The sequence below is a fragment of the Mauremys reevesii genome, linkage group 7, assembly GCF_016161935.1.
Source record: "Mauremys reevesii isolate NIE-2019 linkage group 7, ASM1616193v1, whole genome shotgun sequence".
NCBI lineage: Eukaryota > Metazoa > Chordata > Testudines > Geoemydidae > Mauremys > Mauremys reevesii.
Genome location: NC_052629.1, coordinates 124,583,368 through 124,611,052, shown reverse-complemented (window position 1 = coordinate 124,611,052; position 27,685 = coordinate 124,583,368). Strand labels below are relative to the sequence as shown.

The 27,685-nt window shown below is 42.1% G+C and overlaps 1 protein-coding gene and 1 long non-coding RNA gene across 6 annotated transcripts in view; one reads left to right on the top strand and one right to left on the bottom strand.

The window, feature by feature from the left end:
• The window catches only part of LOC120409164, a 40,018-nt gene extending 35,801 nt beyond the window's left edge, over positions 1-4,217 (bottom strand). For both annotated transcript variants that reach the window (XR_005601172.1, XR_005601171.1), the window contains exons 1-3: positions 3,412-4,217; positions 1,842-2,095; positions 217-303 (exon numbers count right to left, since the gene is read on the bottom strand). This is a non-coding gene — a long non-coding RNA (uncharacterized LOC120409164). The remainder of the gene's footprint in view (positions 1-216; positions 304-1,841; positions 2,096-3,411) is intronic.
• Positions 4,218-5,463: 1,246 nt separating this feature from the next.
• The window catches only part of PRKAR2A (protein kinase cAMP-dependent type II regulatory subunit alpha), a 131,446-nt gene continuing 109,224 nt past the window's right edge, over positions 5,464-27,685 (top strand). For 2 of the 4 annotated variants that reach the window (XM_039546732.1, XM_039546731.1), the window contains exon 1: positions 5,471-6,230. In XM_039546732.1, coding sequence (XP_039402666.1) covers positions 5,975-6,230 — 256 coding nt within the window. In that variant the 5' untranslated portion in view covers positions 5,471-5,974. Of the gene's footprint in view, positions 6,231-27,685 lie in introns of all 4 variants that reach the window. The other 2 variants (XM_039546730.1, XM_039546733.1) reach the window with 2 other exon arrangements.

The following is a 27,685-nucleotide window of genomic DNA, read 5'->3' as shown; positions in this document are numbered from 1 at the left end:
CATGTGCATGCCTTGTACAAAGAATATAAGTGAGAGCTCCATAATGCAGTACACTGTTTTCGCTCGCTCTAATGTGCGCACACAATAATTTTATACTGAATTTACAAAATGCTTCACATTTTAAGCAAATAACCTTCACCTCATCAGTCTAAGGTAGTTCAATATATTATAATCCATGTCACAGATGGGGAAATTGAAGGCAGAGTAGGGACTTACCATAGGCCACATCATTGGTAGAAGCAGGACTAGACATCAAGACTTGCTGACTCCCAGTCCCGTGCTTGTTTCTTTAGATCACTGATTCTTGGGGGAAGGGACGAGGAGTGTCACAAAAAAACCATCCATGGGTCATGAAGCCTTGAAAACATTACAAACTAAAGCAAAGAAAATCTTGCTCCCCTACTCATCATCCACCCTTATCCTTTAAGTCCAAGTATTCGCTCAAAACACACACACACACATATTAGATAAGCATATCAATGATATACTTTTTATTTACTTTTACAATAAATGTAGGGTGCCATGAATTTGACTTCAGATAAGAAGCTGCCAATTTGAAATTGCTGTTTTAGATTATATATATATTGCATCTTGGCCTCTAGTCATCCGACAGTATCACTAATTTTGAATCTTGTGAATTACCACCAGGTTCTATATCATTTACTGTCTGACTGCTGCTGTATAAAGGGGTCAACTGCTTCTTTGTGCCAACATTTAAAAAAAAAGTCAGATTCTCACTTATCACCTGAAATCTCCCTGGGTAAGGTTTTGCAGAATGAATTTCCAAATTCAGTCGCTGATGTTTGGAACTGTTTTAAACTTTTTAATTAGAATAAAAAAATAGGGATAATTCAGTTTTTGAGTGTTCTGAATTATTTGGCCAAATATATCCCTGATGTAATTCCACTGACTTCAGTAGAGATATATCAGGGATTAATCTGGCACAATAAAATTTCAGGTCATATCCTCCTTAGAACATCTCTTGAAGACAGATCCCAGGTAGCCTCCTAACACATTAAATGAGATTTTAATCCTAATTCTTCTAATTTATCTTGGTGGATGTTTAAAACAAATTAAAATCTAATCTGCAGTCACCAGTGCACCAACAACATAGAGGTTTCTATTTTTTATTCTGTTTTCAATTTCATACCACTACTTCTGGAGGATTTACTTTCAAAAGCACCGTTGACCAAATTCTTGATCTCAGACTAGCGTTTACTCTCATATAAAACATCACATTGGCTTTTCAGCACATACACAGGAGTCAAATTGGAAAAAAGTGGTGGCACTCTATTCAAATTTAATCTATCCATAATCCCAACATTCATCCACAATCCCAGAACACCTGGATGTTTCTGGTAAAACATATGAGAAATGAAATACACTATATCAGGGCTAGGCTACCTATGGCACATGTGCCAAAGGCAGCACGTGAGCTGATTTTCAGTGGCACACACATTGCTCGGGTCCTGACCACCAGTCCAGGGGGCTCTGCATTTTAATTTAATTTTAAATTAAGATTCTTAAACATTTAAAAAATCTTATTTACTTTACATACAACAGTAGTTTAGTTATATATTATAGACTTATAGAAGGAGACCTAAAAATGTTAAAATGTATTACTGGCACGTAAAACCTTAAATTAGAGTGAATAAGTGAAGACGCGGCACACCACTTCTGAAAGGTTGCCGACCCCTGCACTATATCATCATCATGGTAAATCCCAAAATGACAGTCTTCTTGAAGATCAATCTCTAGCTAGGTCCTTAAGTCTGTCTGGATGTTCAATCTACATCCATCATGGGCAAACTTATTGTGCCACCAAAGCTTTTGGTGCTCACCTGATCACTGACCAGATAGTAGTATTCCTTGGTAAATTCAGGGCAACTGCACCTATAATTCCCCTCAGTGGTCCAGCAGTGTCATACATTCTCAGGTTGCCAACTCCCCAGCCATTGCCCTTCTTGAGTGGACACTTAGTCCTCATTCCCTTCTGACCAGTGTGTTTCCAGGGTGCACAGTTCCCTGCCTTTATTGTGTTATTCCCAGCAGAGGCAGCCTGCCTAAGCACAGAGGTTTGCTTTCTCTTCAGAGGCTGGTAATAGAGGGATTGTCAACAGTTATGTTACCACAGTTCTTTCTATACAAGTCTATTTTATTTTTAAGGTTAAAGCACTACAGAGAAAACAATAAAAGAACCTACACACATGCTAATAAGCCTACCAGAGGTCACCCCAACCCTAACATGAGCTCTGGCTGGAGCTGTCCCAAACCCCAGCCAACGGGTTTCTTTTGTGGTCACAAGTTCATCACAGCTTCTGTTCAGAACAAGCACACTCATGTTTAGTCCAAACTCTTGGCTGCTTCAGCTTCAAGAGCAATCAACCAGATTGTCCCAGGTGGTCAGCTTCATGAAATTAATATGCCAATCATGGAGGGCTGAAACAGACTACATATTTAAATTGCGCTTATTAGGCTTCAGGGTTAACACAAATTAAGATGAATGCGGTACATATTACTCATAAGTAAGGCTGTGAGATAGTCACAGAGGTTACGGAATCCGTGATTTCCAAAGACCTCCATGACTTCAGCCAGCACTGGCTGGGAGCTGCAGGGTCCCCTGCCGCTTGTGGAAGCAGAGAGCTGGGAGGTATGCCCGCAGCTCCTAGCCACCGCAGATGGCAGGGGGGAGCCCCGCAGCTCCCTGCTACTGCTCCCAGACACCACAGGTGGTAGGGGGGAATCCGCTACTCTTGGCTGCCACAGGCAGCAGGGGGGCCCATGCTGCTCCCAGCCACTGCAGGGGGGATCCCCAGAGTTCCCAGCCATGGCAGCGGGGATCCCTGCCACCACAGGCAGTAAGAGGAACCCCAGAGTTCCTGGCTGCTGCAGCTGGCGGGGGGACCCCTGCAGCTCCCAGCCATGGCAGGCACAAGGGAGAATCCCCAGAGCTCCAGGCCACTGCAGGAGGCAGGGGGACGCTCACAGCTTGGAGCCACAAGCACAGGGGAACCCTGTAGCTCCCAGCCTCCTCCCTGTCCCAGCTGCCCAGGCTACCCATTTTGTCATGGGTATTTTTAGTAAAGGTCAAGGACAGGTCACGGGCTTCTGTGAATTTTTCATTATTGCCCAATTTTTACTAAAAATATCTGTGACAAAAACTTAGCCTTACTCATAAGCACATTATGTTAGTCCAGGTTCATTGAAACAGCAGTTTACAGTCTCAAGTTCCCAAACTTTTCTTCCCAGCTTTCTCAGGGCTAGAAACTATTTCATACCCCACCGACCCCTCAGAATGAAAGCTTTAATTCTGAATAAACAGATAGGTCCATCCTAACAGTGACAGTGGGTACTGACCTATTCCAGCTCCGTCCAACCCCTGATGTTTATAATAACATAAGTAACACTTACAGGATGTTTTGCATGTTCAAAAGTCTTGAAGAATTAATCTTCTGAGCCCCACTGATGTAGGTGAATGTTGCAATTGCCATTTAACAGATGGGGATACTGAAGGGCAGCGCTCATCCCCTCAGTTGTCTGCAGGATGGCCATGAGGAACAGGGAAGTGCAAATTGCCTATGAACTGATAGCAGGCTAATCATGCTTCCTGGGAATCCTGGCCACTGGTCTTATTGAAAATTCCAGGGGAAGGACCCTAAGGACCTCTCCCCTAGCCTCTGGGGAGGCTCCACTAAGCCCAGGAACTCAATTGACTATGGGGGAAAACAAGGATGGGTTTGAAGGTCAAAGGATCAAAAAGAGAGAACCTAAAGGGGAGACCAAGCAAAGAACCCTGGACAGCGCCCACTGCTGCTCAAAGGTGTCAAGGGAGCCAGCGGATGCCACCCAGAGGAACTCTGGACGGATACGTGAACAGGAGGACCGGAAATAGGCCTCACAGTTGCAAAGAACCCCCTCAGCCAACATCCTCTCTCTGGTGCCATAGATGGTCACTTTGGCCATCGCCGGGGGGAGGCTGACAAGGAGACCCTGCAACTTTGTGGGGCCAAAGAGTGGGTGTGCATAAATGAGAAGACGGGGAGAGAAGTAGAGCCAAAAATGTAATAAAAGGTCTAGGAGGAGCCAGAATAGGGACTTCTTGACAGTGGGGAAAAATGGGTATGGGCAGTATATGAATTCAACTCCATGAGTAGTGGCCAGAGGACAAGCCCAGATCCTCCTCCACGGCAGTTGGGGGGTGGGTGCAGAGGAGGGACTCGGCCCCGCCCCCACAGCAGTTGGCGGGTGGGTGCAGAGGAGGGACTCGGCCCCGCCCCCACAGCAGTTGGCGGGTGGGTGCAGAGGAGGGACTCGGCCCCGCCCCCACAGCAGTTGGGGGGTGGGTGCAGAGGAGGGACTCGGCCCCGCCCCCAAGGCAGTTGGGGGGTGGGTGCAGAGGAGGGACTCGGCCCCGCCCCCACAGCAGTTGGGGGTGGGTGCGGAGGAGGGGCTCGGCCCCGCCCCAAGGCAGTTGGGGTGGGTGCAGAGGTGGGACTCGGCCCCGCCCCACAGCAGTTGGGGGTGGGTGCGGTGGGTGCAGAGGAGGGACTCGGCCCCGCCCCACGGCAGTTGGGGAGGGTGCAGAGGAGGGACTCGGCCCCGCCCCCACAGCAGTTGGGGGTGGGTGCGGAGGAGGGGCTCGGCCCCGCCCCCACAGCAGTTGGCGGGTGGGTGCGGAGGAGGGGCTCGGCCCCGCCCCCACAGCAGTTGGCGGGTGGGTGCAGAGGAGGGACTCGGCCCCGCCCCCAAGGCAGTTGGGGGGGTGGGTGCAGAGGAGGGACTCGGCCCCGCCCCCAAGGCAGTTGGGGGAGGGTGCAGAGGAGGGACTCGGCCCCGCCCCCAAGGCAGTTGGGGGGTGGGTGCAGAGGAGGGACTCGGCCCCGCCCCCACAGCAGTTGGGGGGTGGGTGCAGAGGAGGGACTCGGCCCCGCCCCCACAGCAGTTGGGGGCGGGTGCGGAGGAGGGACTCGGCCCCGCCCCCACGGCAGTTGGGGGAGGGTGCAGAGGAGGGACTCGGCCCCGCCCCCACAGCAGTTGGGGGGTGGTTGCAGAGGAGGGACTCGGCCCCGCCCCCACAGCAGTTGGGGGGTGGGTGCAGAGGAGGGACTCTGCCCCGCCCCCAAGGCAGTTGGGGGGTGGGTGCAGAGGAGGGACTCGGCCCCGCCCCCACGGCAGTTGGGGGTGGGTGCAGAGGAGGGACTCGGCCCCGCCCCCACAGCAGTTGGGGGGTGGGTGCAGAGGAGGGACTCGGCCCCGCCCCCAAGGCAGTTGGGGGGGGTGGGTGCAGAGGAGGGACTCGGCCCCGCCCCCACGGCAGGAGGGGTGCTGGGCTGAGAAGGGGGTTTCTCCTCCCCCCGCACACGTCGAGGAAGGACGCGGAGGGACGTGGGCTGCCCCTGCCGAGGAATCGCGCCCCGCCGCGGGCGAGGGGCCGCTCTGGAGAGCGCGGTAGCCCAGCAGAGGGGGCACAGCCGGGGGCAGGAGTGGGAGGCTCGACAATCAGGCCGCTCTCGAGCTGACTAGAAGTAGAGCACCGCTCAACGTCGCTCTCATCACATCAGATTCCCGCGTTCGTCTACTGCGCACGCGTGGTGCTTTCTTTTGCCAATTGAACCCACACTATGCGCATGCGCAGTATTCCCCCTTCCTCCCACAAGGCTGGTTTAGTGCTCTATGATCCGAGGACGCACTTGTGCGCGTGTTCCTACTGTGACGCATGCGCATCCTCTCCCCCATCGCCTCGGGACAGGTCGGCCTGTCTTACCCGCAGCGCATGCGCAGCTCTGCTCCTCCATCGGGCTCCGCCCCGCGCCTCCCGCAGAGCATGCGCAGTTGCGTAGCTCCCGTTCGGAGCGGCTTGTGTGACGGCGGCGGCGGCGGGAGTCAGCGAGCGCCCTGAGGAGGGAGGCCCCGAGCCCGCCGGAGCCCAGGGAGCCGGAGCCAGCCGGGGGAGGCGGCCCCAGTCTCCGGCACGATGAGTATCGAGATCCCGCCGGGCCTGACCGAGCTGCTGCAGGGCTACACGGTGGAGGTGCTGCGGCACCGGCCGCCCGACCTGCTGGGCTTCGCTGCCGACTACTTCACCCGCCTGCGGGATGCCCGCGACCAGGAGGCCGCCGCCGCCGGGGCCCGCAAGGGGGTCAACTTCGACGGGGAGCCCATGCAGACCGAGTCCAACGGCGAGGAGGAGCCCGGGCGGGACGACGAGGACTCCGACTCCGACTTCGAGCGTAAGGACCGGGCGGGCTGGGCGGGCGGAGTCCGGCTCCCGGGGCAGCTGTCGGCAGGCGACGGGGAGCCGTCCCGCGGGGGATGTGGGCAGCAGGACAGGGACGCCCCCTACAGGGATGCGGCTCCACCTGCCAGGCCCAGGGGCCACTAAGAGCCGTAACGAGAGGCAGGTGGGGGGAGGGGAGAGGCAGGTGGTCTGGGCTTGGATCCCTCGGTGTCAACTGTCTCCTCGGGTGCGCGGTTCCTTGTTTCCCACGTTTTGCGGTCAAAGTGATGGAGAGAGCAAAATAGCGACTGGTAGCGGTAATGCTGGTCGTCCTGTGACCGGGAGTGCGTCCCTCGGGAAATGAGGCACAATTGAGAGGAACGATGGCAGGGAACTGTCCGGGTCCCCCTTTTCCTAGCGGGAGGGGAACGGGCTAGGGCAGCGGCTCTCAAACTTTTGTACTGGTTACCCCTTTTACATAGCAAGCCTCTGTGTGCCACCCCCTTTTAAATTGAAAACACTTCTTTACATATTTAACACCGTTATGAATGCTGGCGGCAAAGTCGGGTTTGGGGTGGAAGCTGACAGCTCACGACCCCCCATGTAATAACCTCACGACCCCCAGTTTGAGAATTCCTGGTCAAGGGGCTGTCAGAAGGTAATTCTCCTGTCAGCATTCTTCCCAGGCTGTGTTCTCTCCGCTCACCCTCCTGCAATCCTTTGTTATTGAGAGATCTCTTTGATGAATTCCACAGCAAAAACCTCAACAATCCTCATCCCTCCCTAATGTCCTGGGTCATTTTAGCTGCAGATTAATACAAGACACGGTGGTTTGAATGGGGGAAGGGAATCTAGGGCTGCTGTAACCCACATATGTCCTTCGGACATGAGCTTGCATTGGTGTGGAGTCTGCTAGTAATTGTTTCTTAGCTTCCTTTGCTGGGCTTTTCTATCTGTGTTCCTTTGCTTTTTGTTATCGATACTATTAAGAAGTTATGTATTTGGGTTCTGAAGTGTTCTTCCCCATAACAAGTAGATATGCAGTTGAAAAGGCAGTTTGCTGTACAAAGTTAGGCCTTTATTCCACTGCGAGAGAGACATCCCAAATAAATTTGTTAGTCTCCAAGATGCCACAAGGACTCCTCATTTTTTTTTATCCTGGAGGACGTAATCAAATGTAAGCAGCTACCCAGTAACTGCCCAAATGGTACTGTAGGGTCTGACTTGAACTATCAAAGATTGAAATGTCCCTACTGCTGAGTATGCAATATGTAAGATCATGTGCTTTTGTGTGGCCTTTACAATACTTACCACAATATGGTTATTTAACGATAGAGTTGCAACCGTAACTGTTTTCCCTTGACTTTGAGTATGAATTTGGTGCTTGATGTTTTTCTCTGTTTATTTAAGATTGCACACTATTATGAAGAATTGAAATCTGTTGCTAACTTTATTACCTGGATTATTAAAACCTGAAAATTCTAAACATCTAATATCCTTTTCTCCATTTATGTGGGGTTTTTTTTTTGGGTGGTAGTGGTGGGTGCTGATCTCAGTGTACATAATGGGATGCTGATGTGGATGTATCCTAACTGTGTGGGCAATTCAGTTTCCTAAATAATCATAATTAGTTTAGGGCATCTAATGCTTTTTTCTTCCCTGGGGAACTTTTCTTCTCTGTGCACCTGGTGGAGGTGGGAAGGCTTATATGCTTTTTTTTTGGTTCCTGTCCTGAGCAGGTATAGGGCAAAAGGGAACACTTTTTAAGTGTTTACCCCCTGAAAGAATCCTCTGCTCTGCTTTGCTGTTGCAGTGGAAAACACAGTAATTATGTATTGGAAGAGCAGGTAAAAATGTACCTGCTTTAGGTCTTGTACAGAGTGCTTCCTGGCTTAATATCAGAAGTTTGCAAAATGTCATTTTTAAAGCACCATAGCACATTTTGGGGAAAAAAGCAATCAAGAGTTTCAAGTCCTTTTAAAGTGTTATCTTCTATAAAGTGATATCAGGTAATAGAGGAAGCATCCAGTCCACCTATGAAGGATAAATTGAAGCCTTTGTAGTCCTTTTAATGGTCAGTAATAATTACTTTACAAACATTGACATAGTTAGATCAGTTAATACTGTTCACATTTAAAATATGAGTTGCCTTATATTTTCCTGTACTGTACTAGCTAGGTAGGCTAGATCTGTTTTCTCTGTTTTGGGAGAGAGGGAGGGATAGCTCAGTGGTTTGAGCATTGGCCTGCTAAACCCCGGGTTGTGAGTTCAGTTCTTGAGGGGGCCATTTAGGGAACCGGGATAAAGATCTGTCTGGGAATTAGTCCTGCTTTGAGCAGGGGGTTGGACTAGATGACCTCTTGAGGTCCCTTCCAACCCTGATGTTCTATGATTATGGAGTTTGGTACACTGAATCAACTCACTTGAACAACTCAGTTTGTGCAATGCTTCATCAGTGTAATTATTTTAATATTTTGGAGGAGGAGAACAATGGGTATTGGTGCTTGTTAATGTGTTCTCTTCAAGCTGTCAAATGCAGTTCAGTTCGGGTTTGTTTCAGAGCTCTCTTTGGTGACATAACAGCCTCTAACATTAAAGTGCTTTAACATTTAGCAGCATATTCACCAAATGAACAAGTACCTCCATATTTGATAAATCTTTGGACATAAGGAAGGCCACAAAGCATAGTACTCTTAGCCCCAATTTGCCTTTTTTTTGGCGGGGGGGATTAAAAGTAAAATAACTCTTTTTACAGCATGCTCTTTACACATATTTTGCAACTTATTTGTGCTATTGCATGTTGTAATGCTAAAACAGTCAAAGAGATGAATGTCCTATTTGTAAAGCACATTATGTATGGGCACTACCACAATAAATAATAATCATTAGGGTGAGAACTACTTCTTTTACTTTGACGTTGTTGCAGCTAACAGTGGGTGCCTTAACTTTTTGTAATCACAATATTATTTTATGCCCTGCTTTGGCTTTCAGAGTCCAAAAAGAAATAGGATTTCAGTGTCTTTTAAAGTTTTTAGGTTACTATGCTAGATCTTGAAGGGAAGCCCTAGCAAACTTTAACCAAATTAAATTAGGCCCTTGGTTTTAGAAGGGAAAGTGTGGTTTAAAAAACAACAGGTCACCCTGTCTTATATAAAACTCTATAAACTGTAGAGTTGTATGCAATATATATTTATGTATAAATGCCGAGAGTGTCTGAGACCACAGCAAACTTTGTTATAGACATATTTTAGCATAACAGGATATATTTTGAAAGTGTTTAAGATCGAACAGGTCTTGAACAAGAATAATAATGTATATGTAAAAGTGTAATGGTTATACATGAGACAACATCTTTGCATCCAAGAACCAGTTCCTACAGTTTTAAGTTTGAAGGATTAACTAAAGGTAACTCCTGTTAGTGTTAATGGAGTTACGGTCAAATTTTCCTTGCATTGATGAGACAAGCTTAGGGGATGTAAACTATTAAAAATAAGTATAGATAGATACAGTACTGTTGAATTTAGTTAAATTATGCATCTAGTACAAGAAGAAATTTTGATAGGTAAACTCTTGAATACAATCAGAGCAAATACAAAAAACCCAAATCTGATGAAAGGGGACTCTGCTGCTTGAACATGTGGCTAATTATGTATGCTAATATGCTAATAGATAGAGGGTTTCATTCTCTTTACTTTTGATTAGTGATTGTTATGGGCTGGCTTGCCCTGTGTTTAGGCTATGAAGAAAATAGTAATAAACCATGTATTTCCTTTCTGTTCTAATCAGGTTCTTGGACGTAACATGAAAGCTTTGGCTGTGTGTCTGTCAGGTGTGACGTGTTATCCAGCTTTTATTCTTTTCATATCTGTATTTGATTCTTAGTACCATATTTCCTTTGTTACACAATTGAATTATGCTTCATATGAACAATGCAACAGTTAGGGAATCTTCATTTACATGTTAATGAAGGTCTAGAAAAGGTGTATGAAGAATCTTTAGCAACGCAAAATGAATGTTTAATTAAAATGTTAACAAAAAGAGGGAAGGAATACAAGCCAAAAGAGAGAGAAACAGGTTAGAATATTTACATATCTTAAATGTATTTAAGTCGGTAGGGTCAGATAAAATTAATCTAAGGGTACTTAAGGAACTAGCTGAAGTGACATCAGAACTGCTAGCACTTATCTTTGAGAGTTCATGGAGGGCAGGTTAAGTCCCACAAGACTGGAGAAAGGCAAACATAGTGCTTGTCTTTAAAAAGGGGAACAAAGAGGACCCAGGGAATTACAGACCAATCAACTGAACTTTGATACTTAAAAAGATACTGGAACAAATTATTAAACAATCACTTTGTAAGCACTTAGAGGATAAAAGCCAGCATGGACTTGTCAAGAACAAGTCATGTCAAACGAACATAATTTCTTTTTTTGATAAGATTACTGGCCTAGTGGAGAGGAGGGAAGCTATAGACTTGATATATCTTGATTTTTAGTATGGCTTTTGGCAAAATCCCCTGTGACGTTTTAATACGCAAAGTAGGGAAATGTGATCGAGATGAAATTACTCTAAGGTTGGTGCACAATGGGTTGAAAGATCATACTCCAAGTGTAGTTATCAATGGTTTGCTGTCACACTGAGAGGGAATATCTATTGTGGTCCCACCGGGGATCATTTTTGGGTCGTATTATTCATTCTCTTTGTTAATTACTTGGATAATGGAGTGGAGAGTATGCTGATAAGATCTGTGGGTAACAGCAAACTGGGAGGAGTTGCAAGCACTTTGGATGATGGGATTGGAATTCAAAATGACCATGAGAAATTTAGTTTGAAATCAACAATATGAAATTCAATAAAGATAAGTACAAAGTACTACACTTCAGAAGGAACAATCAAATACACAGTTACAAAATGGGGAATAATTGTCTAGGTGGTAGTACTGTTGAAAAGGATCCAGGGGTTATAATGGACTCAAATTGAATATAAGTCAGTAATGTGCTGGAATATACCTAATATTAAAAACTTTAAACAACAGCAACAAAAAACCACCCAAAATGACCAAACTAAAACCCAATAAGCCTGCCTTATTCTGCAATTGCTCTACTCACAAAAGAGCAAAGAACCATCTTTATTGTTGTGAGTTAGTGCTGGTTATTTTTTTCTACATCTGGATAAATGGCTTGATGAATTAATACAAAGTTTAAATTTCATCAGATTTTCAATACAGTTCTAATTTTACACTATTGGGAGACCTCACATTTACTTTAGCCTTCTGCTGGGGGAAAAAAATCTCTCTTGTAAACTAAGTCAAACTTCAGTTACAAAATGTTGATACCTTAATAGGGCAACTGAGACTTCTGATACAAATCTAAGCAATATGCAGTGCATAGTAGATGCTAACCTCTCCTACAGTAAGATATTTTATTAACAGTGCTGTCACAGGGGCAGCTCTGTAGTGCCCCCTTTTTGCAGGGCCAACTATGGTACTGCAGGTGCTCCCTACCTCTCTCCGAAAGCTATGGGTGCGTGCCTGGAGCAGGATAGCCCATGCCAAAAGTTTGGCATCAGTCTTAGCAGTTAAGTAAAAATAACAAACTCAGAATTTGGCTGTTTGTGCCTTTAAATAAACACAACTTAAAAGGCAAGTGCTTAATTGCAACGCTTGAAGGCAAGACCCTGACCTAGTCCTGGGATTCTGAGTTAGCACTGACGAGCTCTTCCTCTGTGCCAGCACTGTCCTTGAGAAGAAGCAGCCAAGCCTTCTTAATTAGCCTGCTGGCTCCTGATTTGTTAGTGTCTCCTCCTGGCCCTTCCAGTCCTGTGGAGGACCAAGTCTTGGTAGCCTGGGCTTGAGTGGGTTTTCCTTGAGCAGGGGGATGTCAGGGCTCCAACACCTCTAGTAGCGGCCAGAGAAGGCCTGGCAGACCCCATCACAAGTGCCTACTGGTTTGGCTTTATTTTAAGCCCATGTTCATTTTTGTTCACCATATCTCAGTCATCTCGGTCAAATACAACCCTTGCTGTTATTTATATTAACTTACTAGTCTCTTTTGATGACTCATCTGTTCCTGGGAACTTATTTTGTTTAACATTGTTTGTGTAAAATTACTTCTCTTGTATTCTCTATTTACTTTGTTTCCTAATTTTTTAATTGAAACCTAATTTTTGAAGCTTCTGAACTTTTTTAGTTTAATATATTGATATCTCTTCTACACTAGCATGTTTGGTAGCTTTGGAAGCTTCAACTATATTCTCTCTTTTCCAGTGAGAATAATCCCATCCCCCTTTATCTATCTTCATATTTTACCTTTTTCAGCCCTAGTGTTATAATTATTGCCCTGTAGTGCATTGGCTCTACGTCAGTAGTAGATTGCCTATGTAGATACTCTAGTTCTACCAAATGAAAGATTATTTATGCCCAAGAAAAGTGTCATTTTCCACAGCGCAACCCCATGCATTTTTAGAGTATAATGGATATTTTAGTTTTCTTTGCTCAACTGTTGCCATGTAGGTTTTGCAAGCTAATATTTTATTTTCCTCTTTTCTCCCTGGCTAGGATATTTGTTAGGGAACATTTAAAAGAGATCATTTTAAAAAAAATGAATATTTAGCTTTCTTTACATAAAGAACAATCTGCCTGCTGGTCCCAAGCAATAGTGGTGAAATCTTTAATCAGCTCCTCAGCCATCATTCTTTCATTTCTGCTTGTAGTTGGTCCCAGGATATTAGAGAGACAAGGTGGGTGAGGTAATATCTTTTATTGGCCCAGCTTCTGCTGGTGAAAGAGACAAGCTTTTGAGTTACTCAGAGCTCTTTTTGGAACCTTGTGCATTAGGAAATGTGTCCAGGACCCCTTGAGCAAATAAACTAATGCTGTCAGTGACATGAATGCAAGCAGTGCATTTTTTTTAAATCATCAGTTTTGTCAAAAGTCCTGTCAACTGGAACGGTTGCAGAATTGTCCTAAAGCAACTTTGTAAAAGACTTGGTTGCCTGTGGTGAATAATCTTCTAGATCTTGAATATGGGCTAGTAATTCATGGCAGTTTTATGAGGCTGGACTAAAGTTTATGTGATGTATTTTTTTACATTATTGTGAACATACCGGTACTTAATAAAAAGATTATTTAAAAGCCTGTGGAGCTGAGAATTGGCAAGATTAAAACAAGAGTGAGTAAAGATTAGCAGTATCAGATGAGCCCAACACAAGTGACATGTGGCAGACACTGATGCCTTCACAGAGTTAACCTGATGTCCAAAACCACTTGATTTCATTCAGCATTGGCTTGCTTTAATAAACAGTAGAGTTGCTGAGCATGAAAGGCTAAAATGCCACATTGTTTGTTTTGCACGTCCATAAATCTGCCTTAACCATTAATCCTATTAATAAGAACAGCTGACAACAGTGGCTTGTAAGAGGCAGCACATTTGTTTTACTAAACTACAAAGTCTCTTAATCTCTAAGAAATAATTTTTAAGGTTAGCTCAAGAGTCTTCAATATCAACCATACTGGGAAAAGATAAACTACTAATCAGCTCTTTAGCAAGACATCAATTGGCAATTTTATAGAGTAAGCTAGAACACTAATATAAAGAGAGAGAAATTGTTTTTAATCATACTATTATTGTAGGAGAAGCTCAAAGGTTTTTCAGCAGAGGTAGGAATTCTAATGTTCCACCTATAAAAGTGTTTTGATAGTGAGCTGATTAACCAGTGCAGGCCAAAGGTTCTTGCAAAAGATTTTTAGAAAGTGGGATTGTTTCCTCTTTTGCTGCTTTGTGATTTATAAAGACACCCTAAAGAGTATTTGTTAAAAACAAAAAAGGTGGCATTTATTTTTTAACCTCAAGAATGTGAGCTCCGGTCTTCCCTATGTGGGAGAACCTTCTGGATGTCATGGAGGGTGTATATTAGACCTTAATCAGATGGACAGGGATGTTGAATCTTTAAGAAGGATGTCTTTTCTTCAGAGTTTTAGTAATTGAATTTAATAGGTGTTAACAAAACAAAAAACAGAATTTCAAATAGTTTGACTAAAAAGTCTCCCCTTACAATTGCTCATTTTTCACTCATGACTTAGTACCATTTCACTAGTACAGGTTGAACCTCTCTAGTCCTGCACCCTTGGGACTTGACCAGTGCTGAACCAGAGAATTTGCCGAACCATGGAAGGTCAATATTGTAGTGAGCGGGTCTCTCTTTATTTTTATCTCACTGAAGTGAATAAATGGAACAACACTTGCAGTGCCCCCTAGCCAAGGCTTACCGGCTCTCTTCATAACAAAGTGTTAGTATTGTTACACAGTGTTACTGTATTGGCACAAAGAAATAAGTAGATAAAGCATAAAAACAAAAAATAAAATCATGCCGGACCAGAGAGGTTCAACATGTAGTACAATCACCACAGGTCTTCTAGGGTAGAAAAACTGTCAATTTCTAATGTGTAAAAAAACCTTTCCTAGACCTTTTACCCTTCTTGTAAAACAGCAAGAACAAGTAGTTAAGGTCTGTACGCATCATAAAAAAAGAAAGAATGAAAAAAATCTCCAGGGAGAGGGGAGTATTACAGAATAGAGACATGGGAAATGGAAGAGAGAAAAGACAAAAATCTAGCATATACTAGAAGAATGACCCTGGGTCAGTCCAAGGGTCTTCCGACAGTGGCCCATGCCAGGTACCCCAGAGGAAATGAACAGAACAGGTAATAGTCAAGTGATCCATACCCTGTTCCCCATTCCCAGCTTCTGGGAAACAGAGGCTAGGGACACCAGTTGGGGTGTTAACCTAGTCTTCCCCAGTTTGGTAACCATGTTCTCTCTTTTCAACCCCCCCTGTATTTTCAGAGGGATAAAGTATTCTTTATTAAGCTATTGTAAATTGTTGCTTTGTGCTGCTAAGAAAGTGGCTACAGATGAGGTGAAGTAATTTTGTATATAGTTTGTGAAATGCTTTGGAATTCTTCAGGAACAAACATGCTAAATATATATTATTTATTAATGCTGAACATTTTAGAATAAAAAATTCCTAACTCAGTTTCATCCATTAAAAGTGCAGTGTCCTGCATTTGCTTACTAGTATTTATCAAGTTTTATAAAGAATTTTAACATGTACATTTAGTGCTGCAGTGGGATTAATACAGTAGATAAAAATCTACTGGGATCTATCTGAAAGCTAAATGGGTTTACATGAAGGATTACTGCAGTGCTCTTTACAACAGACTTGTTTATATAAAGAGCTAGTATTTACATCTGAATGATAATCCCTTGAAAAAATTTTTTGGTGGGAACTGTAACTTAACTTTATAGCTACACAAATGCACCCCCGTAATTATATTATAAGAGTTTTGATTGCTTCCAGTGACTAAATTGATATTCATATTTATTAATCAAATAGACATGAGGTTTGTAGAATTATGCTATTTTGGCTTCTCTTCTAGTTTATTTTCTTAAATGTTCACAAGTGCCACCAATTCTACAAAAAATGGCAAGGTGCGAAGCACCATATGTCTTCTTAGAATGCTCTGATGTAGCACTGTAACAGATGACTTACGAAGGAGGCAAGGACATAGTTTAGGGAGGTAGGTAGTGAGTATTTCTGAGGAATACTATACAAGATTCATCCAGCGGGCATCACAAAAGGGCAGTAAGGAGACACTAATACCAAAGTGTCAATTCTACATAAAGATCTGTGCATACTGAGTCCTTGTGAAGTCTTGCAAGAGAGAGGCCTAAAAGAAAGAAAATATCATGTATAAACTTAGTCATTTTGTTAAGCTGACATCCTTCCCTCAGCTGATGCAGTGTTTGGTGGAAGGTTGTTACAGATGTTACGGTCAGCGTGCAATTCTACATGGGTAAACTGAATCATTCTTCCCTCTCTAGGGATGACTTACTAACTTCTGCATCCTACTGTGAAGATTAGCAGATGGAGGGGACTGAGAGGGAAAATTTTGTCTTATTTTTAATTCTTAGACCTGTGTGTCAGACAGTTTGGCGCTCCCTCAAAGGATGGCACTATGGCCAGGGTGTTTTTCTGGCTAATGCTCATTTGTTGAGTAGTTTGAAAGAGAAGAGGGTGTTCCATCCCTAAACTTCATGTCAAGGCTCTGCTGCAAATTATTGGAGCTGAATAGCACTTTTAAGCTTTGCAGGGTTTTTTCCAGCTTTGGAATTTACCATTCTGGAGAATCCTAAGACTAGACTCAGAGCAAAGATCTAGTCTGCCTCCAGTTGGCTATGACATGGAATGCCCCACTGTGAAACTCTCTGATGTGGAGGTTCCAAGAATGAAAAGTCACAGGTAAGACAACTTTTCCTTTTTTTCTCCCAAAGGGATAATTCTGGAACTAATATGATTTAGAGTTTAAGGCCAGAAGGAACCACCAGATGGATCCAGTGATCAGTTGGCACCCTGAACCCAACAATCAAAATCAGACCAAAACATCACAGCCCACTAAAGACTTGGCTGTTATGTGCCACAGGGATAAAATAGGAGGGACTGAAGTGCACTAATACCCCGGCCCCTGAAATGGCATGAAAATGATTGAGATACCCAGAGAATCCTGGCAAGTGACTTGCATCAGAGGAAAATGACCCCTCTCCCCCAAGTCACTGCCCATCTGATCTGGGGGGAAATTCTTTCTCAACTCCACATATGGTGATGCGTTAGACTCTGGAAATGTGGGCAAGAACCAGTCATCCAAGCACCTGAGAGAGAATGGTTGGTGCCACTTCAGAGCACCACCCCACCCCATCCAGTGTTCCATCTCTAGCCATGACTATCTCTGATGCTTCAATGGAAAGAGACCAACCCATCTCTCTCTCCCCTGCCCCCCCCCAAAAAAAAATTGGGGGAGCAGGAGGAAAATAAAATTCCTTTTCTAACTCCTGTGGGTGGCTGGCTAAAGTCCTGAAACATGAATTTTAAGGAATGTAAAACACAAACCAGAAGTGAGCCTCAAGGCTGTGGATCCTGTCCCCCACAATCAGAAGCAACTTTGTCTTACTATTGCACTCAAATTTACCAGCTCTTCAAACTAATTAAGTTTTTGGCTCTCACAACTCCTATTGAGAGGCTCTTTCAGACCCACACCTTCTGATGTTTAGAAACCTTCATTTAATTTCCAACCTGAATTTGTTCATGGACAGTTTATACCCATGTGTTCTTGTGCCAGCATTGTTCTTTAGCTTAAATAGCTCTTTACCCTTTCTGGTGCTTGGTGTATTTATAGAGAACAATTATATATCTCTTCAGCCTGCTTTTTGCTAGGCCAAACAAGCCAAGCTCTTCCAGTCTCCTCTCATAACATAAGCACTCAGTTATCCTGACCATCCTAATTGCTCTTTTGTGCACCTGTTCAAGAAGGATTAATTCTAATTGAAACATGGGTGACCAGAATTGTATACAGCATTCCAAAGGAGATCTTACCAGTACCTTGTGCAATGCCATTATTACTTCTCTATCTCTGCTGGAAATGTCTTGTGTAATGCATCCTACATTTGCTTTTTTCACAGCCTCATCACATAATCATCCTGTGATTGACCAGCACACTCAAGTCTATCTCCTTTTCTGTTGCTTCCAGCTGATGAGCCCCCAGCTTATTGCAGAAATTCTTTTTAGACCCTAAGTTCATGACCTTATACTTTGTACTGTTGAAGCTCATCCAGTTTTTCTGTTACTCTCATCTTCAAGGTCACCCAGATGTTCCTGTATAATATTCTGGTCCTTCTCTGTAGGGATGATGCCTCCCAACTTTATATCAGCAGCAAATTTAATTAGCACACTCCTCCTCTTTGTGCCAGGGTGTTTAATAAAAATATTCAATAAGATTGGTCCCAGGACTGATCCTTGATGGACTCCACTGGTAACCTCTCTCCAGTCCGATGCTTTGATCAGCCTATTTGTGTCAATTCATCAATGTTTGTAAGACTCTTGGATCCTACAGTAGTAGAGGCTGTAGTGATGCCTCTTTTTTTTTTTTTTTTTTTTAAATCACACTCATGGTTTTAGTTTGTCATTTATTTTTGCAAAAAATGACAGATTCCTAAATCCCTGTTTTAAGGGGCAAAATCTTTGTAAGTCCATCTTATCTCTGAACATGTGGATTTTGATTAGATCAGTTTCTGAATGTTTGAGTAATATTTTGATTAAATACTTCTGCAATTTCATGTATATAACATTTTTTTGAATTGGATTTAAATATAGCTTTTCTCTGATATAGGATAATTAGACTATTGTTCAAATGCGGGCCAACATTCCCTAATTACATAGGGCTCCAATCTTGTATTTTGCTCCACATGAGTAGACCCTTGTACCCATGTGAAGTCCCACTGAAGTCAGCCTTTTTTCTCACTGTTGGAAGTTTTTGATTACTATGGATATAGTACTTTGTGGTTTAATTGTGGATAGTAATGTAAGGGTGCGATTCCTGGGATACGTGTTTACTTCTGTACACTTAATTCTTTTTTCTCATGACCTGTATAAGGTCTTGTATGTAAAATCTGTGAGGAGTTAACATTTATCTTAGCCTTAAAACAGACTTGTAATGTGTAGTGTGTGCTGCAAGTTGCTCTGTAACAGTGGCTTGATGTTGCATTTACTAGGGAAAATATATATTTTTCTTGTGGGCAAGATTTGTAAATGGCAATTATGATGTTTTTAGTAACAATGAGCTAATCTGGAATTTGTACCTTACAGTAGATTGCACCTGCTGCCATTAAAATAGTATGACATACATTTCTGATAACTTTTATAGTGCACCTCCAAAGGTGAAGATTTCAGCGACTGCTTTGATCTTTCTGCATAAAATCAGTTATTCAGGGATAAATCCCCATTGATTTGTAGTACTCGGTATAAAGCAATAAATGGTTGCTGAGACATGTAGAACACCAAGGCAAAGTTTCTCTGAAGTGTTTTACTGAGTATAATTAAAAGCAATAAACCCTAATACAGAGCATTTTTCTTTTCTTTTTTTCCACTTGAGAGTATAAAAGTGTCTTGATCAGCATTTTTCTTTACTCTGAAACAAAGGTGTCTGAGCCTGCTTTGAAGGTGACTTGTAAAGGAGAAATCAGTCATTCTGCCCTTTCTGCCTCTTCTCAGTTTATAAAAAGGACTTCAACAGCAACAGAAAAACTGTTTTTTCTCTTAGAAATATTAGTAATACCAAGTCTTGTCTCCTGTGTCTTTACTGGGGAATTCCTGGGAACTGAGAACTAGAGTGCAGCTTTGTGAATCCTCAGTTTGAATGGGTGAGGGCTCTTTCAGCTTTCACCGAGAGCTTTTTTTCCCCCACATGTTCACCAAATATTTGGGTTAAATAAGTATTGATAACAAGCTCTAAAGAGTCTGTTTAAAACACCTTTATCTCTAAATTGCTCAAATTTGTCTCTTATGATAGGACCCTTCGAAATAATAAGTAATAATAAGAGTAATAATTCTACTAGTCCTCCAGCAAACATGGAGAAGTCAAAACCTGATATTTATAGTGTAAATACAACAACAGAAAACAAAGCATATTTAATATCTTTCAGGCCTTTTTAGCTGTAAGGAAGAAGCAAAATGGGTACAGACACAATGTACAAAAGCCTGAGTATGGTCAGTTCTTCCACTACAATTAATACTGAGAATGGAAACTAGTTGCAGCATTTGAGAAACATATGCAATGTGACTATGTAAGGAATAACACACAGCCTCAAGCTTATAATAAAAAAAAAGAAGCTGGAATTAGTTTCTAAATTTATTTTAATTTTCCATGACAATGGACAACATAGATCTTTAAATTTATAATTTTTATACAGTTTATTTCCCATAACTGTTCCTGTCTAAACGCTAAAAATATTCAGTTTTTGTCATTATGAAGAATGTTTGCCTTTAAATTCATCTAATGATGTGGAAGTTTGGACTAAATCAGATTTTTTAGAAGCAGTTCACTCCTACCATTCAATGAGAATGATAGAAAATAATTGCCAAATGAACATAAGAACGGCCATGCTAGGTCAGACCAAAGGTCCATCTAGCCCAGTATCATGTCTGCTGACTGTGACCAATGCCAGGTGCCCCAGAGGGAATGAACAGATCAGGTAATCATCAAGTGATCCATCCCCTGTTGCCCGTTCCCAGCTTCAAGCAAATAGAGGCTAGGGACACCATCCCTGCCCATCCTGGCTATAGCTATTGATGGACCTATAATCCATGAATTTATGTAGTTCTTTTTTGAACCCTGTTGTAGTCTTAGCCTTCACAACATCCTCTGACAAAGAGTTTCACAGGTTGACTGTGCGTTGTGTGAATAAATACTTCCTTTTCTTTGTTTTAAACCTTCTGTCTATTAATTTCATTTGGTGACCCCCTAGTTCTTGTGTTATGAGAAGTAGTAAACAACACTTCCTTGTCTACTTTCTCTACACCAGTCATGATTTTATAGACCTCAATCATATCTCCCCTTAGCCATCTCTTTTCTAAGCTGAAAAGTCCCAGTCTTGTTAATCTCTCCTCATATGGAAGCCATTCCATACCCCTAATAATTTTTGTTGCCTTTTCTGAACTTTTTCCAAGTCCAGTATATCTTGTTTGAGATGGGGCGACCACATCTGCATGCAGTATTCAAGATGTGGGCATACCATGAATTTATATAGAGGCAATATGATATTTTCTGTCTTATTATCTAGCCCTTTCTTAATGATTCCAAACATTCAGAGGCGGAAGAAGATCTTGATATCAACACAGACACCCCAACTAAGGAAGAGATCATTCAAGCCATCAAATCCTTAAAAAATGGGAAAGCTCTTGGCAATGATAACTTAAATGCAGAATTGTTCAAAGTAAATTCTGAATTAGCAGCATCAGTCCTGGCCCCTCTGTTTACATCAGTCTGGGAAAGGGAAAAAGTGCCAGATGAGTGGACCAATGGGGTTATAGTGAAGATACCAAAGAAAGGAACTCTCTGTGATTGGAATAACTGGCGTGGTATCACACTTTTATCTGTGCCAAGCAAAGTATTGTGTAAGATCATAGTCCAGCGTATATCAGAGGCAGTTGATAGCGTTCTCAGAAAAGAGCAAGCCGGTTTTCAGAAAGGGCGTGGATGCACAGACCAGATCTTCACTCTACGAAACATAATAGAACAGTGCTTAGAATGGCAACAGCAGCTCTACATAAACTTCATAGACTTTCAGAAGGCTTTTGATAGCATTCACAGGACCAGCCTATGGCACATTCTGCGGGCATATGGAATGCCTCTCTGTATAATGAACATCATCAAAAGCTTTTATTTCAACTTTACATGCAGTGTTGATTACAGTGAGCTCCGTTTTGAAGTCAAAACAGGAGTACATCGGGGTGTATCACGTCTGCAATCCTCTTCAACATTGCCATTGACTGCGTAATGCAGCGTACAACAGGAGACATGCCAAGAGGCATTAAATGTCAGAGGGGTAGCCGTGTTAGTCTGGATCTGTAAAAGCAGCAAAGAGTCTTGTGGCACCTTATAGACTAACAGACGTTTTGGAGCATGAACTTTCACCCACGAAAGCTCATGCTCCAAAACGTCTGTTAGTCTATAAGGTGCCACAAGACTCTTTGAGGCATTAAATGGACACCCTTCTCATCCCTGGAAGACCTGGACTTTGCAGATGATGTCGCTCTCCTATTACAAGAAAAAAACAACTTGACTCAACACATTCAGCCAGCAAATTGGACTGAAAATCAATCGCAATAAGACAGATATCATGACTTTTAATATTGCCTTACCCTCACCAATATGAATACAGGATCATGTTCTTACCATGTAGAAACATTCACATACTTGGGCAGCACCATCAGCCAGGGTGGTGGAACAAGCCAGGACATCTAGAACAAAATCAGTAAAGCCAGGGGCACCTTCCGGAGCTTAAATACTGTCTGGAAATCATCAAAATACAACACCAAAACCAAATTCAAGATTTATCAGAGCTGCGGACTTTCAACATTACTTTATAGTGCAGAATGCTGGGGAATGAGAACGTATGACACATTCAAACTGTCTTCATTCCATACAACCTGTCTCAGAAAAATCCTCCGTATCTTTTGGCCCAGAACAATCTCAAACCAAGATCTATTGACACAGTGCAGCCAAGAGGATATGAGCACCATCGTTGCCAGGAGGCGTTGGAGATGCATTGGCCGTGTGCTTCGGATGGAGACTGATTCCATCACTAGAGTAGCAATAAGATGGACACCTGAAGGCAAACGGAAATGAGGCCACCCGAAAACAGCATGGCAAAGAGCTGTGGAAACCCAGCTGGAAAAACGTAGGGCACAGCTGGGGAACCATTGAAAGATTTGCAAGAAACGGATAGGAGTGGAGGAGCTTCGTCGCTGCCCTAAATGCCAGAGATGTAATGGGAACATGATGATGATTCTGAAAACTGACCATTTATTCCTACCCTTTGTTTCCTATCTTTTAACCAGCTACTGATCCATGAGAGGACCTTCCCTCTTATCCCATGACAGCTTAGTTTTTCGCATGAGGTTTATAATTTACCTATACTTTCTATTAGACAAATTTAAACTTCTGTATTTTCACAAAATTGGGGAAATAGTTTGGTTCCTTTTAGAACTATTTCTGTCTTGTACTGAAATGAGCATGGTATCAGTACAGCCACTTACAAATTTATCAGTAATTCAGTATATATGGTTTCAAGTCACATTGTGTGTAAAGACTTTAATCTATTTCAGAAGTTTCCTCTCACAGAATATCAGATCCTTTATTCTCACCTTTGTTCTTAAACATGGTCTTTTGCAGTGAACTCTTAATACATCACCTCTGTATTTCTCCCCAATTATCAAATATTTAATAGTCTGTAGTGAACTATTTTATTTCTAAGACTTCGTAATTGGTTTGAGCATTAGTCTGCTAAACCCAGGGTTGAGGGGGCCATTTAGGGATCTGGGGCAAAAAAATTAGTTGGGGATTGGTCCTGCTTTGAGCAGGAGGTTGGACTAGATGATCTCCTGAGGTCCCTTCTAGCCCCGATATTCTATGAAATTATTTTTACAACTGTATGATAGAACATTTTACTGCATTATAACTTATTATAAATTATAATTCAGTTTTAATTGTCAAAATGAACAAGGTTAGCCTGGTATTGTATTATCCTTGCTTTTTTATTATGTTTCCGATTTTGCTAATTTGCAATGGTTTTCTGTCATTCATGTAAATTAGTAAGGTAAATGGTTGATTAATCCAGTGCCATATGCTCTAGATACTGTATTACTGGTGTGTAAATCAGAGGTTCCCATACTGTGGTTTGTGGCAAGTCACTTGTTGCTGGCTCTCCCCACTTCCATTTGGTCCGTTCTTTTCTCAAATGGGAGGGAGAGTTGCTGTGGTTCACTTTTTTTTTTTTAAGGGACAAAATGCTAGAACAGCTAATAGTATACATTTTCTTAATATTTTTTCCTGGTAAGCAACTGCTTTAGCTCTCCCATGGATGTTATACTATTGCAATTGAGAGAGGCAGTGGTCCATGTGATAACAGATGAGAGAGACATATCCATGAGACAAAGGTGTGTGGTCCACCTATAAAAAAATGGGACTTACAGAAAAAGTTCTTCCCTCTAAGTAATGTGAACAAGATTGGATGGAGGAAAAACTAACCCCTTGCTCCACAAAGGTTCCTTGGAACTAACAAAGCGTCTGCAAAATTCACCCCTGCCATTTTGCTTGGCTTGATAAATCCCTTTACCATGCTTCATCCATCTCCTGCATTGTAAACTGTTCAGAGCAGAGACTGTGTATTTGTACATATGTAAAATGTCTATCATACTGGTGCAAATTAAAAGGGTGAAGACAGTTACCATCATGAAAGTCTTTTAATAGATTGCAATATTGGATCAGTCATTAGAAGCTATGAAATTGAGTTTTAATGGAAAAATACATTCGCTGAATTATCAAAGAAATATAATGGTGCCATTTGCAGCAACACTGAAGAAATGGCATGGCCATTTCCCAGCAGAGTGACAGATGTATACAAGTGATCTGTTACAGACAGTGACAGGGTGAAACTGCTCTGAAGGGATTAAGGGCTTCCTGGTAGGTGCTATGGTAATACAAATAATAAATGAAAATAATATGACTCAAGGGATTGAAGGAAGAGGTGTGTCTTCTTTCAGGGGCTGAGAGAAACAAGGAGAAAGGCTTCTGGGTACTGCAACCTGTCTTGTTTTAAGTTACTTCATTAATTTTTTGTGTATGAATAAATTGTACCCTGAGGCCAGGGCCTGAAACAGATTCTGGCATGGCACTGGTTCATTCCTCAGCTGGTGAGTTAGTCCACCAGCTTATACAATGGTAACTTTATAGGAGTGGAGGTATTTCTTCCTATTCCTATGAAAATGTACAGTACAAAGTTTCTGTGAAAGTTCCAGTTGTTACATATTTTCATAATGAGGCTTCTCTGTTTTCAGCTGGGCACTTTCACATGAAGATCAAAATATTATGCTTAATTTTCATAGGATATCTCCTAGAACTGGAACTGAAAGGTCATTGAGTCCAGCCCCCTGCCTTCACTAGCAGGACCAAGTACTGATTTTTGCCCCAGATGGCTCCCTCAAGGATTGAACTCACAACCCTGGGTTTAGCAGGCCAATGCTCAAACCACTGAGCTATCCCTGACCCCTGTATCTCTTTGTATACATTTTATTAAGTATTGAATTTTTGAGTTCATGTGTATTCTTAGCAGTAAAAATGTAAAAGGTAATTTCTCAAAATGTATTTTTTAAATAATCTCAGTGGAATGCTTATGATAAACTTGAATTGTTTTTCAGTTGAATCCATTTTCTTTGGATACTTTCTCATAATTTTTTAAATTTTTTTCTGGTACAGTCTTTCATTATAGATTACAGCTTTAGTACTTCCCAAATAAGGATTTTTAGAGTCTGTAAGTTTTAAATCAGCCATATTAAGAGATACTTAGAGATTTATTTATATTAAGTATTTGCCAAAACAAATTTATATCTGGATTCAATAAGACCCAGCTATAAATAGTCATAGAAGTAGGTTTATGCATTTTTTTTAAAAAAGGGGCTCTAATAGCTTATTTTATTGCTTTGTTGGTCTCTTCTGGACGCTTGCCAATTTGTCTATATTTTTCTTAAATTGTGGTGCGGACACGGCGCTCCAGCTGAGGCCTCTCCAGTGCCAAGTAGAGCAAGACAATTACCTCCTGTATCTTACACTTGATGCTCCTGTTCATATACCCCCGAATATTAACCGTTTTTTGCAACTACATCACATTGTTGACTCATTCAGTTTTTCATCCACTATAATTCCTATAGCCTTTTCAGAAACATTATTGCCTATTCAGTTATTCCCCATTTTGTAGTTGTGTATTTGATTTTCCCTTCTTAAATGTAGTACTTTGCACTTGTCTTTATTGAATTTCATTTTATGGATTTCAGACCAATTCTCTAATTTGTCAAGGTTGTTTTGAATGCTAATCCTGTCCTCCGAAGTTCTAGCACTTCCTCCTGACTTGGTGTCATCTGAAAATTTTATAAGCATACTCTCCACTCCATTGTCCAAGTAATTAATGAAGATATTGAATATCAGACCAGGACAGACCCCTGTGAAACCCCACTAGATACGTCCTCCCAGTTTGACAGCGAACCATTGATAACTAGTCTTAGAGTTGGGTCTTTCAACCCGTACTCACCCACCTTACAGTAATTTAATCTAGACCACATTCCTTAGTTTGTTTATGAGAATGACATGCGGGATTGTTAAAAGACTTACTAAAATCAAGATATATCACATCCATTGTCGTGTCCCGTCCCGCCCCCCCCCCCCCATCCACTAGGCCAGTAACCTTGTCAAAGAAGGAAATTAGATGGATTTGTCGGGAACAAATCATGCCAAATCAATGTTGGCTATTCCTTATAACCCTATTATCCTTTAGGTGCTTATATAGTGATTGTTTAATTTGTTCCAGTGTCTTTCCAGATATTGAATTTAGGCTGACTGGACGATAATTGCTCAGGTCCTCTTTGTTCCCCTTTTGGAAGATAGGTACTATGTTTGACCTTTTCCAGTCCTCTGGGTCCTTGTCTGTCTCCATGAATTCTCAAAGATAACCCTGACAGTTCTGAGGTTGCTTCAGCTAGTTCCTTAGGTATCCTTTCATCGGGCCATGCTAATTTGAATACATCTAATTTGTCTACATATTCTTTAACCTTGCTCTTTCCCTATTTTGGCTTGTTTCTTCCCCATTATTAATATTAATTGTGTTGACTCTCTGGTAACCATTAACCTTTAAGGTGAAGACTGATGAAAAATAAGTACTTAACACCTTAGGTTTCTTGAAGCTGTCCGTTATTAGCTCTCCTTCTCTGCTAAGGTAACCTGTGGTTTCCTTTATCCTATCTCTTGCTCCTGATGTATTCGTAAACCCTCCTCTTACTACCTTTTATGTCCTCTGCTTGGTGTAACTCATTTTGTGCTTTAGACTTTCTGATTTTGTCTTTATGTGCTTGCACTGTTCTTACGTACTCCTTAGCAATTTGCCCATGTTTCCACATTTTGTAGTATTCCTTTCTGATTTTCAGATCATTAAAGAACTTCTGATGAATCCATATTCACCTCTTACTATTCTTGCTATCTTTCCTTTGCATCAGGATAGTTTGCTGTTGTGCCTTTAATACTGTCTTCTTGAGAAACTGCCAGCTCTCTTGACCTCCTTAGATTTTCTTCCCATGGGACCTTATCTGCTAGTACTTTGACTTTTTGTTAAAGTCTGCTCTTTTTGAAGTGCATTGTCATAATTCTGCTGCTCTCACTCCTTCCTTTCCTTAAAACCATGATCACTTTTACCCAAAGTGCATTCTACCTTCAGAAGCACAGCACAGACGTAAGGGTAGCAGTACCACAACTCCCCCCACCCCCACTACAATAACCTTGCACGTGCCCCCCCCCCAACCCCTTTATGGGTCAGGACCCCTAAAATTACAGCACCATGAAATTTCAGATTTAAATGACTGAAATCATGACATTTATGATTTTAAAAATACTATGACCATGAAATTGACCAAAATGGACCGTGAATTTGGTAGGGCCCTAATTATTGTATACTACTTCTTTATGGAAAAACTGAAGGTACAGAATCTGGAACTTTCCTAACTTCACTGTCTGACAGCTACAGAGTTGAGAATAGAGTTGGATCCTGACTCCGTCTCCTGTTTTAAACAACACTGCTTGGTACTTATTCTTTTAATGCCACTTTTACCTCCCAATGAGCAGCTGTTTTGCCGTTCTCTGTTAACTTTTGTGTGAGAGGGTTTGTGTAGTGTTCTGCTACTATGAAATAACAATAGAGCAAATGAATCATGCAAAAACAATATATTTGTGAAATCAGTGTCTTTTTAAGAATATACGTGTGTAAATGCATTTTTTACCTAAGATTGTAATATATATTTATAAAGATTTTTGTTTTTAGC